The sequence below is a fragment of the Nicotiana tomentosiformis genome, chromosome 12 (assembly GCF_000390325.3).
Source record: "Nicotiana tomentosiformis chromosome 12, ASM39032v3, whole genome shotgun sequence".
In the NCBI taxonomy this organism is placed as follows: domain Eukaryota; kingdom Viridiplantae; phylum Streptophyta; class Magnoliopsida; order Solanales; family Solanaceae; genus Nicotiana; species Nicotiana tomentosiformis.
The window spans coordinates 2,756,919-2,772,048 of record NC_090823.1 but is presented as its reverse complement, the minus strand read 5'-3'; the positions used below and the strand labels follow the sequence as shown (position 1 = coordinate 2,772,048).

Below are 15,130 nucleotides of genomic sequence, written 5' to 3'. Positions count from 1 at the left end.
AATTATTTTCAAATTATACACATATATATATATATATAAGATTTTTTTTGAAGTTTACGGGGTCCAATGACACCTTAAGGCTACACACAGGTCCGCCTCTGCCTACCGACTTACCAAGATGTAATTTGTTAGTAATTGTTTAATTGTTTTGTCCTTCTATCCCAGATTAAGCTCCGAATTTTTTGAAATAGTCTAATCTAGGTGATCACCACCTCCTATTATAGTAAATTACTAAAACTTTACCGGCAAGTAACAATTATATTTGTCACATTAAAGAAAAGGTACAGTCGTACAGGTCATACGTCGCATATGCAGAATGTAATTTATAAGCTACATATTCCAAATGCAATATATAAGTTGCATATGTCGAATTGAAATTATAAATCGCAATGAATTAATAAGTTGCATTTATTGATTGCAATTTATGGTTGCAATTAGACATGCCCAAGTTTTTTCTCATTTTCGATTCCACTTTGGATCCTTATTCGTTATGTATAATTTTTCTTTTCTTCAAAATTTTAGCTCTTCATTTATAAATATCTTTATACATAGTAATGAGTTAGTATTCTTCAATATAGCGCAACACATATTTATTAAATGTATAAAAAATTTAACTGATAAAAAATTGAGTCCACATATGCATTAGTGTATTATCTTTTATTATAAGCATTCTTTATCGAAGAATTATAAACAAAGGGATTGGAAATTTATATGTAATTATAAATAAGGAAATCCAAAACGGTAACCCCATAATGGGAAAAAAAACAGGAGCATTAAATATAGACTTAAATCGCATACGCTTAATGAGACTTATAAGTCGCATTCTTTGAATACGACTTACTTATAACGTATAGACAATTCCAGAAGCGCAAAACCAGATTAACATTCACATATTCCAAATCTCTCTACATTCTTCTTCAAAACTAACCGACTCCTCTAATCACCTCCATATAAATAGCAAATCACTTCCATTTCCACATCTTCCAAAAGAAAGGAAAAAATCGAATTCTCACTGTTCTCTTGTTCAAATCCATTACTTTTTTCGTGAAAAAAGAAGCAGCAAATTAATGGCGGACGTACATATGGGAGAGAGTGAGACTTTCGCTTTTCAAGCGGAGATAAATCAGCTTCTGAGTTTAATTATCAATACTTTTTACAGTAATAAGGAGATTTTCCTACGTGAACTAATCAGCAATTGTTCTGATGTAAGTTTTGTTGAAAAGCTTAAACCGGTAGAGTTTATTTACTTAATTATGTCTTCTGACTCCTCATGTGTGAACCTGATATGTTTTCATGAGCCAAGTACGTAAAAGTTCTTATTGATAATTGCTGACGGTGAAACAGAAGTCAGGATCTTTGTATAACATTTTGAAGTGTGTCATCGTATCACTTAAGTATTTAAGTTGTTAGATAAAGACATAGTACTATTTAATTATGTTGAAGTTTAAATTTATGTGTTGTTTTGATTGTTGATTGAAGTTAATTGATAATAGTTGATGGGTTGACGCTCTGCTATGATAACATATTGAAGTGTGTGTATCATTTTTAAGTTGTTAGATAAAAACCTACTATTTAACTATGCTGCAGTTTAGATTTATGTGTACTATTGAAGTGTGTGATCGTATCATTTTTAAGTTGTTAGATAAAAACATACTATTTAAGATTTATGTTGTTTTGATTGTGGATTGAATTTATTTATTTTCGAGCTGAATTTGTTGAATTCTTTTGGTGGCATTTGTGTAGGCGTTGGATAAGATTCGGTTTGAGAGCTTGACAGATAAAAGCAAACTTGATGCAGTGCCTGAGCTTTTTATTAAGATTGTTCCTGATAAGGTGAATAAGACGTTTTCCATAATTGACAGTGGTATCGGTATGACTAAAGCAGGTATGTATGTTGATGAAGTGGATGAATATTAAATATTTGTGGCGAGGAAAATTTATATATTTAAACGAATAAAGATTTTTTTACAGAGTTTAACATGTAAGACTACTTACAATGTTGAATTGATGATCATGGAAGTCAGTGGCGGATCCAGCATTTTAAGTTAATGGGTGCTCAATGCTCACTATTAATTAGTGCTAGCAAATGATGGGAGGAGTCGGATTGATATGGACGGATTGAATACGTTTTAGACAACACGGATAAAATTTTCGAACCTCTCGGATAAAACATAGATTTAATGACGAAAAATATGAATATTCACATTTTCTTGAATATTATCATTATTGTGAGGATTCCAAACCACAATATAGACTGTCAAAACTGATGGTGGTAAATTGAATATATTTTCTTTTTTTTCCACGATGAACTAAATGAATTGAAGAAAGAAAAAACGGCAAAGTTAAGAACAAAAGGGAAAGCTATGTAAAAGGGAGACGAAAAAGAAAGTCAAAGAGTGCACTACGTAAGAATCGAACTCCGGATCACGCAGAGCACATATTTAGATTTCATTAACCGGTAGCACTCACCAGTTTGTTTGAGTAATGGGTGCTCACCTAAATATATATCCATTTCATGCGAAATTGTCTATAAAATTATATATGTTCGATACCATGGGCAATGGGTGCTTGAGCACCACAATTTTCTATGTGGATCTGCCCATGATGGAAGTGCATGAATTCTCAACATTAGTGGTGCAGACAAATTTATGGATTTAAGTATATACATTAACAGTGTAAAGATTCTTTTACACTATCAATATAGTTTAACTTGTTATAGCAGATTAATTACTATGTTCGAGTGAGTAGATACGATCTCCATCTTCTTTTGTTTTTGACATTGTATTTTGCACCGAAAAGTAGAAAGATAAATGCATTCCCTCCAATTGAGTGTAATAGCAAATGAAATTCGATATTATAGTTGTTTTGCATAGATGTTCTGTTGGTGTATTAGTAGTATTATGATATTTGAAAAAGTGGTTATGTTTTGAACACAGATTTGGTGAACAATTTGGGAACAATAGCAAGATCTGGAACAAAGGAGTTTATGGAGGCGTTGCAAGCTGGAGCTGATGTTAGTATGATCGGACAGTTTGGTGTTGGTTTCTACTCTTCCTATCTTGTGGCTGAGAAAGTTGTGGTGACGACCAAGCACAACGACGACGAACAGTATGTATGGGAGTCGCAAGCTGGTGGATCGTTCACTGTCACCCGTGATGTCAATGGCGAGCCGCTGGGGAGAGGTACCAAGATCACCCTCTACTTAAAGGAAGACCAGGTACCAATATCGTTCATTGTTTCATTTTCTTGGACGATACTTAATAGTTGAAAATATATTGTAGTTTTGGTCATGTTAGCACTTTTGTAGGAGCTGTTTAGCCTTTCATAGATTTAGAACATGGTCTGAGATTAGTTTGTTGAGTAACATGGTCAATGAGGATTCATATAGCCGACCTCCTTGTTTGGGACGGAGGCATTATTGTTGTTGTCGTTGTTGCTTGTTGTGACGAGACGGAACAATCCATGAAAGTTATTACCTTTAGGCTTTTAGTATATTGAAGTTCTTAATCTCAAGTAAATATGTTTTTTTGTACTTTATGCAGGTTGAATACTTGGAAGAGAGGAGAATAAAGGACCTTGTGAAGAAACATTCCGAGTTCATTAGCTATCCGATTTACCTCTGGACTGAGAAAACCGCCGAGAAGGAAGTTAGCGATGATGAAGACGAGGAAGGCAGGAAGGAACACGAAGGCGATGTAGAAGAAGTCGACGAGGATAAAGAGAAGGACAAAAAGAAGAAAAAGAAGATTAAGGAAGTGACTCGTGAATGGCAGCTAATCAATAAGCAGAAACCAATCTGGTTGCGTAAGCCTGAAGAAGTGACTAAGGAGGAGTATTGTTCTTTCTACAAGAGTCTAACGAACGATTGGGAGGATCCTCTTCACTGGAAACACTTTTCTGTTGAGGGGCAGCTCGAGTTCAGGGCGATTCTGTTCGTTCCAAAGCGAGCTCCGTTTGATCTCTTTGACACGAGTAAGAAGCTTAACAACATTAAGCTCTATGTGCGTAGAGTTTTCATAATGGACAATTGCGAAGAACTCATTCCAGAGTATCTCGGATTTGTTAAGGGCGTGGTGGATTCTGATGATCTTCCGCTCAACATTTCGCGCGAGACGCTTCAACAGAACAAGATTTTGAAGGTTATTAGGAAAAATCTTGTGAAGAAATGCATCGAAATGTTCTTCGAAATTGCTGAAAACAAAGAGGATTACAACAAATTTTACGAAGCGTTCTCCAAGAACATCAAGTTGGGTATTCACGAAGACAGCCAAAACAGAACCAAACTCTCTGATCTTCTCAGGTTCCACTCGACAAAGAGCGGTGATGAGATGACTAGTTTGAAGGACTACGTTACGAGGATGAAAGAAGGACGAAAGGACATCTACTACATTACTGGTGAGAGCAAGAAAGCTGTTGAAAACTCTCCGTTCCTTGAGAAGCTCAAGAAGAGAGGATACGAAGTTCTTTTCATGGTTGATGCAATCGACGAGTATGCTATTGGGCAACTGAAAGAATACGACGGAAAGAAGCTGGTATCTGCCACTAAAGAAGGACTGAAACTTGAAGAAACAGAAGAAGAGAAGCAGAAAAAGGAAGAAAAGAAGAAATCATTTGAGAACTTATGTAAAGTCATCAAAGATATTCTTGGAGACAGAGTAGAAAAAGTGGTAGTTTCCGACAGGATCGTTGACTCTCCGTGCTGCTTAGTAACTGGAGAATATGGTTGGACAGCAAACATGGAGAGGATAATGAAAGCGCAGGCGTTAAGGGACAGCAGCATGAGCGCTTACATGTCGAGTAAAAAGACGATGGAGATCAACCCGGACAACGGAATAATGGAGGAGTTAAGAAAGAGAGCTGAGGTTGACAAGAATGACAAGTCTGTTAAGGATTTAGTGCTGCTGCTCTTTGAGACTGCTTTGTTGACATCTGGTTTCAGTCTTGATGATCCGAACGCGTTTGCTGCGAGGATTCATAGGATGTTGAAGTTAGGTCTTAGTATTGAGGAAGATGAAGCCAGTGGAGATGACACTGAGATGCCTGTATTGGAAGAAGTGGGTAAAGAGGAGAGCAAGATGGAGGAAGTTGACTGAGAAACAACTACCAGAAGTAAGCATGTTTGGATATAATTAGGTGGGATAGGGTTGTTGTTGTGGGTGTCTGTTTCACTGTTTTTGACGTCTTTTTGTCTATTGTCTGTACTTGGTTTTCTGGTATATGGTAGTGTTTCATTTCATGTGCGTCCGCGGTATTATATGCTGTGTTATATATAGTGTACAGTTGTTTCAAGCTTCGGCTTTACTATTTAGTATACTTTTCTCTGTAGAAAAGGTTTGTATAAGGTCTCATATTGCGCGTAATATGGACGAGATTCCCAGTCAGTTCATATCTATACAACGTGACTCAGTCAATCACGAACAAGACATGGCAAATAAACAAAAACATAGATCTTTGCTCAGATCATATGCAGCCAATATGCATATTTTGATTAACGATCTTTCCTTACAACAACGACAACAGTGACCAATATGCATATTTTGATTAACGATCTTTCCTTACAACAACGACAACAGTGAGATCCCACAAGTGGGGTCTGGGGAAGGTCTGCGTATGAGTGGGGTTTGGGAAAGTTATTGCGTACGCAGACCTTACCGTGTGAAAGTAGAGAGACTGTTTTCGAATAACGATATTTCCAATTCAAGGGAGAATGACAACAATAAAACCAGTATGCGCGACTTTAATAGACTAGTTCTGACTAATGAAACCAACTAAAAGAGATGACAGATTATTTCTTTAATCAAAGATCTAACTAAGGTTTTCCATCAACTTAACCACAAGATATCTGTCAAACAAGTATCTAAGTAATTTAACTTTTAACTCTAGTGAACAAAAAAAAAGGGCCATCCAATGTACAAGGCATCTTGCGTTCATGCAGGTATTCATACAGCCTACCCTAATGCAAGCACTAGTGGCTGGTGCTTCCACGGTTCGAATCCGCGACCTATGGTGAACAAGATACCAGAACTTCACTCTGTGCCTTCAAGGTGTTCAGTTACCAAGCCCGTAACAAGTAGAGGATCTGGTTCTTCGATCTGATTTAGCTTCCTGTTTCAAGAAGACGAAGTACTTTTCAGTTATAGACAGCAATATTTGCAGACAATGATATCAAAATCAAACATGCAAAGAAGAATGCATTTCTTCAAAGATTTAAAGGGCAGCAACAATACATACAACTTTACGACTAACTGGAAACAAGCAAGATTTATAGTTGCTGTGAAGTATTATTTCTGAATTTCACCGTACAAAGAACTACAGGCCGAGGACTCATTATACTGCAACTTTTGATAAGCACAAGAAAATCCATTCTCGCCAAGCTGAATGAGTCCTTCTAATAGGTCTATGACAGTGAAATGGAGAAACACTGTCCAACTATCCCAGAATGAGACGACACTGTCATTCTCGATGCATTATATGCTAATACATCCTCATACCCCTTTCCCATAAAAAATGAAGAAACAAGCATAGATGATAGCAGATGGTCCACAGGATACGCCATCGTTGACTAATTAAGCATCATGCAGTGGGTAAGAGTATGTATTAAACGATATACGTGCAATGCATCCATTTCTTTGATATTATTAGTATACATTCATCAAAGAAGAGTTGAGTACACTTACCCACATGTCTTCTTATTGTGACCCAGGCCCTTACACTTGCTACACTGCATTTGCCGTTTAACCATGTCAAAAGCGTCGACCTTTTTCATCTTTGGTCTGCCAGGTGGACGTTTGGTTGGTGGGGGAGTAATAATAATTGCCGCATCAATTTCACCACTTGCTGGTTTTTCCAGGTTAGGTATGGGGTTAATCGATTCAGCGTATGTTACATGGTAACTCTCGGTTGTGAAGTATCTGGAACAATAATCATATGGACTCCTTCCTATGCATTCAAAAACAGCAATAGCATGGCAGCAAGGCATCCCATTTAGTTGCCAACCTTTGCAACTACAATCCCATTGATCAATATCAACTACGTCAACAGACTCACCACGAACTTCAAATGTGCTCCCGTGCGAGGGTAATACTTGAAGTGACCTTGCTTTTGACGTTTCGCTCTGAAGTTTCTCTTCCATCAACGGTGTCAATCCTGTAGCCCACTGACTGGACTCGACACGCCTAGTATAGATCAATTCCATTATCTTCCCTCGTAATACATCGACCATTTGAACTATCGGCAGCTCATTCACCTCCATAACCCAATCATAAAAAAGCTGCCCAAAGTTGGATGTCAAGAGTCCATACCTTGTCCCACCAAAAAGGGCGTTGGCCCAATGGTCGGGCTCACTTCGAGTGACCCAATCATATGCAACAGGTGAGATTGCTCTTATATTCTCAGCACAGCGTTCAAAACTCCGAAGTGTTGGGGCACAAGCAGCAGTATATAAATCTTGGATCATAAGACGTCTAGCTTCATGAGAAAACTGTCCTTGCAAATCATTATTTAATTTTTCCGCAAGATAGCGCAGGCAATAACCATGGTAACCCTCTTCATTAAATATATCGTTAAATGACTCCCTTATGCCCCTTTGGAAATCACAAACAAATGTTATAGGACAGGACATTGAGACAGCAGATTTAAGTTCTGAAAGAAACCAATGCCAGTTGTCCTTGGTCTCCTCATCTACAACCGCAAAGGCTAAAGGAAAGACACCATCATTCCCGTCAACACCTACCGCTGCCAACAATGTTCCTTGATATTTTGCATAGAGAAGAGCGCTGTCAAGGAATAGAAGAGGGCGGCAACCTTGTCGAAAACCAGATAATGAGGCATGAAATGAGATAAATAGACGATGGAAGCTCGAGTCATCCTTTGCCACAACTGTAGCAACACTACCTGGATTAGTTTCTACAATTTTCTCACATAATAAAGGTAACTGACTGTATGCCTCTCTGTAAGAACCCTGAAGCTGCTCTCTTGCCTTCTCTTTTGCACGTCTTGCCTGAGAGTAGTTCAGCTGAATGCCATATTCACGCTCAATATCATTTGCAATATCCTTTGGCTTGTAATTGGGAGCATACTTCAACTTTTCCTTTATTATATTTCCCATCCATCCCCTTGTGGACCGGTACCCAGCTTTTACTGCAGCTCCTTCACATGTATGCTTCGGGTTCATTGTCTTAATACATATTAGCTCGGTGGTAGGCAACTTCGATGCATATATTGACCAAGGACAACCTTCCGACTTGCATTTAGCAGTTACTCGACGACTTTCATTTTTCTTATATTTATAAGTGAATCCTTGGGCAATCGAGTACTTATGTAGAGCTTCACGGAATTCAGAAAAGCTGTTAAATCTTTGGCCAACGCCAGTAATTGCATTCTCCCACTGCATAGCTGCTTTGCGATGCTTCTCATCATTGCTATTGCTACTTGGATAAACAGCTAGGGGACTAGTATCAACTGGGGCTTGAAGCAGATCATCAGGATCGACTATATCCACGGGGTTAGCAGGGGTAAGTGGAGGCTCCGACACAGTAGTCCTGCTCGACCTTCAGAGTTAAGCAAGTCATAAAGATATTTAAGAAATCAAAAACAGATTCAAAAAAACACTCAAGTTTTGACATATGCATGAGGAAGCAAAATAAACAAACAGAACTGAATATAAAAAAAAGTAAATACCTACTGGCAGTCACATTTGGAGTACTTCGAGCAACGGGTTCTTCTACAATTATAAACACCTCTACTTGTTCAGAATCCTTGAAGAAGTTGATCATACGCTTGAGGTCCTTATCTTTAGATATTGTAATGAGAGTCTTCTTATTCCCAGGGAGAAAATACTTAATCGTCATTCCATCAATACCACACTCAAAGTTTTCCGCTACTTCTTGCTTAAAATCTTTCAGAAGTGTCTGGCTATCAAGGTCTAGAGCATATGCCTCCCCACCAACATATGTCAAAGATCCATCTTCGTTGTTGATCACAAACTCCCCTCCAGATTGACAAATGGCAATTATTTTCTTGGAGGCCATCGCTAGGCCAGCATAAAAACTTCAACCGAAAAAATTGCACCAACTAAAAAGAACAAACCTTTATCATACACCACATAAAATAGAACGCAACGCAGAAAAAGTTATAAGATCATGAAAATCAATCTATATATCCAAATGAATTAATAAAGTTGAAGTCTTTAGAACATTGAGAAGCAATAGGCAAGTAACCATAGGCATAATCAAACATGAAGAGTTTCAAAGTCACAACAACAACAACAAACCCAGTAATCCCACAAGTGGAGTCTGCGGAGGTTAGTGCGTACGTAGACCTTACCCCTACCTTGAAGGTAGAGAGGCGGTTTCCGGCAGACCCTCAGCTCAAGGCAAGATGAAAATATAGGGAAAGTTTAAAGTCAAAAAACAAAAAAAACAAAGAAATTTTGTTATGCAAGGCAGATAATGGGATGCGCCTGACAAATAAATTAATGGGATCATGAAAATTAAGCTACATTCCCAATTTAACATATAAAGTTGAAGTCTTTGGAACATTAAGTAGCTATAATCAAGTCACCAAAAGCATAATTAAGCTAGAGACAAAAACCCCAGATGAAAATCAAGCTACATTCCGATTTAACAAATAAAGTTGAAATCCATTGGTATATTAAGAAGCAATAATCAAGTCACCAAAAGCATAACTAAGCTAAAAACAAAATCCCATATGAAAATCAAGCTACATTCCATTTTAACAAATAAAGTGGAAATCTTTGGTATGTTAAGACAATAGTCAAGTCACCAAAAGCATAATTAAGCTAAAAACAAAAACCCCAGATGAAAAGTTGACTACATTCTCAATTTAACCATTAAAGTTGAAGGCATTGGGATATTAAGAGGCAATAATCAAGTTACCAAAAGCATAATTAAACTAAAAACAAGAATCCCATATATGAAAATCAAGCTACATGTCATTTTAACAAATAAAGTTGAAATCTTTGGTATATAAAGAGGCAATAATCAAGTCACGAAAAGCATAATTAAGATAAAAACAAAAACTCCACATGAAAATTTGGCTACATTCTCAATTTAACATTTACAGTTGAAGTCTTTGGTATATTAAGAGGCAATAATCAAGTCACTAAAAGCATAAATAAGCTAAAAACAAAAACCCCAGATGAACATTTGGCTACATTTCACAATTTAACATTAAAGTTGAAGTCTTCGGACTATTAAGAAGCAGTAATTAAGTCACTAAAAGCATAAATAAGCTAAAAACAAAAAAACCCAGATGAAATCAAGCTACATTCTCAATTAAACCAATAAAGTTGAATGTCTTTGGAATATTTTGGATAAAGGTGGTGTGGCCAGCATGTGCGCACCTCGACTATTCATCGGATACCTACTACCTCTCATCAGCACAGTCGGTTATATTTGCCTAGTGTTTCTAAATTCTTTGGAATATTAAGAAGCAATAATCAAGTCACCAATAGCATAATAAAGCTAAAAACAAAAACCCCAAATGAAAATCAAGCTACATTCCAAAATTCTTAACAATAAAGTTGAAGTCTTTGGACTATTAAGCAGCACTAATCAAGAAACCATAAGCATAATCAAACATGGAAAGTTCAAAGCCAATAAAACATCAAACCTAATCAAATAAGACTTAATCAAGAATACCTAATCAACATAATACAATTTAATATGAAACATAAGAGAGACTAGTGGGGAAAAAAACAATCTTGGTCAAAAATTACAAGTCAAGAAAATTCATGGGGCAATGTGAAAAATTGTATTTTTTTTTCAAGAATGGAGGGGAAAAAATGAGATTGGTACTTATATATGATAATAAAAGAAGGGATTTTAGTGTTGAAACTTACTGGAATTTTAGATTTGCATGAGGACAGAGCGAGGTGTATAATAGGGGAAATTGAACTCTTGGAGATGTGAATGGATCTATTTTGCCATTTCGGGGAGGTGAAATGTAATTTGCCCTAGAAGATTTATTGACCACTTTGGCCCTGATACTTGGCTGAAAATGTCAAACCTCACCCTCCCTCAGTCCCTTGGCCGCACCAAACAGCTCCCTTTTTTTTTTCCTTTTCTTTTATGCTTTTGGTTCTCATAAAAATTGCTCTAGTTGATGTGAAATTATTTTTAAGAAAAATAATATATTTAATATTTAAAAATAATTTAACTTTAAATTCTTGTGAGAAATTTTTATAGCCAATAAATATTATAAATTTATTGTGGCATGTTTAAAATTACAAATTCAAATGGCTTATAGTCATACAAATATTATGACACATCTAAAATTATAAGTTTCAAAAGTCTTCCATCTTTCTTAAACTCATTATTGATGAGTCGTTTTACTCGCACCAAAGTTATACAAGGATTATATTATATTTATTATAATCTAGAAACTATATTATTGGATTACTAAGAATATATATTTCCTTTTTGCGTATGTTTGATTTATTGCATTAAAAATGAGATAAACACTATGTATGGAATTATAAACTTTATAATTTTACCTGTGCTTTTAAAGTATAAATAACTAAAAAGATGAAAAATGATTTTATTAAGTCTTTTAGGTATTATTTTAAATCTCCATAAAAATTACCACATGTTGGATTCGATATAAGATAATACTATAATTGCGGTATAAAATTATACTAATTGTTTTTTTTTTTTTGGAACCGACAATAAGACAAAGTTATTTTCAAATTCCAATAATCCAATGCTCCCAGAGAGTAGAGCACTTTAATTGCGATGCCAAAATTTTAAACTGATTAAATTAACACCTATTGTCAAAAAGAACAGTAAATTCAGTAATATCCAGCGCCTAGTGACATAAAATTATTGATTATTTAGTAGAATACTTTACTAATAATGTCTGTTATCTACAAAATGACCATGATTGGAAGAATACGAAGGGGGGGAAATGCTTAACCTGGGATCTTCTCTTTGTTTAATTATGTCCGGTATTTATTATCAAATGTTTATTTATTTAATTTTGACCATATAGGAAATTTCTATATTGGTTTTTATTGGATTAAAACCAATAGGGGTCAAGTGGCTCTAAACATAGTTGAGGAGTAAAGTGCATAACCATAAAACTTCAAACAACCCACAAAACTTTAAGGGAGTTAACTATATTTCAATCCAAGTATGGATTATTCGCAGTAGCAGTAGTAGTGTCTCCACTTTCAATTTTAGTTGGTTCGAGTCAAGCTAAAATAAGTAGCGTACATTCAATTTGGATCGATTTCAAAATGATTAGTATAAAAAGGATTTTGAATACGATAACTTTTTTTTTCCAAAACAAATTCTCATTTGTTTGCACTTAATGGATATCTGAATTTTTTTAATTATTCATATCTCAAATATTAAGTGTGTTTGTTTTTAATGTCTGAATCTTAATCATTTAGGTCTTAATCATTAAGTATTTTTTTACTTCACAACTACTTAAAGCCCGTTTGGCCAACTACCAAAATCTGCTTATTTTGAAAAGTTCTTTTTTCAGAAATACTTTTTTTAAAAGTACTTTTGAAAAAATATTGTTTGTGTTTGACCAATTTATTTAAGAAGTATTTTTGCAACATTTGGTAAACAAATTATGTTTGGCCAATCTTTATAAAAAGTACTTTTGAGTGTCAAATTACCAAAAACGATAGTACCAAGGTCTTATAATTCTTTTAAATAGAAAAATAAACTTAAATATTTATCGTAAGAGACTTTTATTATTATTTTATTTTATTTTATTAAAATATAAAATATAAAGTAAGCAAACATATACAGATTTAAATCAATTTTACATATATAATTATACCAAAGTATATGATATTATCTAGTATAATTACTTATTGTTATATGGTAATTTGAATATGTCACGACCCGAAATTCTCACATTCGGGACCACGATGACGCCTAACATTTCACTTGCTAGGCAAGCCAACGTTAGAATAATATTATCCATTTTAAAATAATTTTAAACTAATTAATAACAAAGAAATAAATGCGGAAGTAAGTTTGAAATGTAGTTAATAATCCATAATAATAGCGATGTCTAAATCCCATCCTAGAACTGGAGTTACAAGTGCATGAGCTTCTAAAATGATACAAATAAGGGTCTGAATAAAATAAAGTTGTCTGAAAGCAAACACACGGCTAAAGTAAAGTAGACGGGGACTTCAGAACTGCAGACACTATGCAGTTATACCTCAAGTCTCCTCTGGGTAGCTGAAATCCGAGCAAGTTTATGCTACACCGCTGGGACCAACTTTGAAATCTGCACAAGAAGTGCAGAGTGTAGTATCAATACAACCAACCCCACGTACTGGTAAGTGCCGAGCCTAACCTCGACGAAGTAGTGACGAGGCTAAGGCAGGTCGCTTTCAATAATAACAATAATAATAATAATAATAATAATAATAATAATAATAATAATAATAATAATAATAATAATAATAATAATAATAATAATAATAATAATAATAATAATAATAACGGGAATAGTAATAAGACCAGTAAATAATATTAATAATTAAAATCAATTCAGCATTCACAATCCCTCATCTTGTTTCCATTGCGGCGTGCAACCCATTCCCCCAAGATAAACTTTAAATAAGTCTGTTGCGGTGTGCAACCCGATCCCCCAATGTATTTACTTTCATTTCCGTTGTGGCGTGCAACCCGATCCCCCAATATATTTTAATAACTCATAAATGTAATAAAAATTACTCCAATAAATACCAAGTTCAATGAGAAACTATTAAACATTAAGGCACAATAACTATAATTTATTTATGAACAAACAATGATAATTAGCAATTAATTGTGGAAATCATGGAGAAAATAGGCAGTTTAATATTTAGTATGCTACATGTCAAATAGAAATTAAGACACATAAGTCAAATAAGCATGTGACAATTATTGCAGGAATTCAAGAATTAATATTTGACAAGGAATATGAGTGAAACAATTAATATAATAATTAATTCATGATTTAAAATGATTTATGATTTTTCAAGTAATTATGCAAACAATTAATTTGACGACGTATAGATACTCGTCACCTTACCTATACGTCATACACATGCATCTCACATAACAAATAATTTAAGGGTTCTATTCCCTCAAGTCAAGGTTAACCAGGCACTACCTCGCTTTGCAACCAAATTTCAAGAATTCAATAAACATTTGCCTCGCGAATTCGTATCCGAAATCTTCAAATCTAGTCATAAACAACTCAATATACTCAATACAAATCGTAGGAATTAATTCCATATGAATTTATAAATTTTTCGGATAAAAATCCGAAATTTATTTTAAAAATTAATAGTGGAACCCACGTCTCGAATCCCGAAAAAACTCGTGAAATCCGAACACCTGTTCCGATACGAGTTCAACCATACAAAAATGATTGAATTCCAACATCGGATTGACTTTCAAATCTTCATTTTACATTTTTGGAAGATTTTATAAAAATATAATTTTTCTTCCATAAATTCACGGATTCATGATGTAATTGAGTATGGAATCATGAAATATAATCAATATAGGATAAGGAACACTTACCCCAATGTTTTCCCGTGAAAATCGCCCAAATATTATCTTACCCGAGCTCAAAATCGAAATGGTTGAAAATGGATCGAAATCCCATTTTCAGAACTTAAGTTCTGTTTGCCCAGATTTTTACTCATCGCGATCGCGTAGAACAATTGCTGCCTAGGTCCATTTTACTCTTTGCGATCGCGAAGCATATTTTGTTGCCCGGAATTTTAACTCTACGCGATCGCGTAAATGGCCATGCGATCGCAGAGAGCATTTTTTCAACCTTACGCGACCGCGTAATGACTTGTGCGATCGCGTAGCACAAATTTGGTGCTTCAGCTTCTGCCTCATTCCTTCTTCGCGAACGCGAAGCACAAAATGTCCCAGTCCAACTTTCCTCTTCGCGATCGCGAAGCACAACGCACCAGATGACAGCAGAAGCTAAAAACTAGATTTTTCTCAAAGTTCAAATGGTCCGTAGGCTATCCGAAACTCACCTGAGCCCTCGGGGCTCCAAACCAAGCATGCACACAAGTCCAAAAATCTCATACGAACTCACTCGCGTGATCTAAACACCAATTTAACACCTAGAA

The 15,130-nt window shown here is 35.3% G+C and overlaps 2 protein-coding genes across 3 annotated transcripts; one reads left to right on the top strand and one right to left on the bottom strand.

Moving 5' to 3' along the window:
• Positions 1-882: 882 nt before the first annotated feature.
• LOC104119177 (heat shock protein 83-like) lies at positions 883-5,289 on the top strand. Its single transcript, XM_009630608.4, has 4 exons — positions 883-1,205; positions 1,744-1,885; positions 2,937-3,217; positions 3,543-5,289. Exons 1-4 carry the CDS (start codon positions 1,068-1,070, stop codon positions 5,091-5,093), a joined length of 2,112 nt encoding a protein of 703 aa, XP_009628903.1. The 5' UTR covers positions 883-1,067; the 3' UTR covers positions 5,094-5,289.
• Positions 5,290-5,769: 480 nt separating this feature from the next.
• Positions 5,770-11,007, bottom strand: LOC104119178 (uncharacterized). Of its 2 annotated transcripts, XM_009630609.4 has the most exons (4): positions 10,862-11,007; positions 8,680-9,072; positions 6,678-8,549; positions 5,770-6,105 (listed from the first exon to the last, which is right to left on the bottom strand). In XM_009630609.4, the coding sequence occupies exons 2-4, from the start codon at positions 9,027-9,029 to the stop codon at positions 6,027-6,029; spliced, it is 2,301 nt and encodes a 766-aa protein (XP_009628904.1). In that variant the 5' UTR covers positions 9,030-9,072; positions 10,862-11,007; the 3' UTR covers positions 5,770-6,026. The 2 variants fall into 2 exon arrangements, with proteins under 2 accessions (XP_009628904.1, XP_018634141.1); XM_018778625.3 differs by lacking the exon at positions 10,862-11,007 and having other exon boundaries at positions 8,680-10,812.
• Between the last annotated feature and the right edge of the window lie 4,123 nt (positions 11,008-15,130).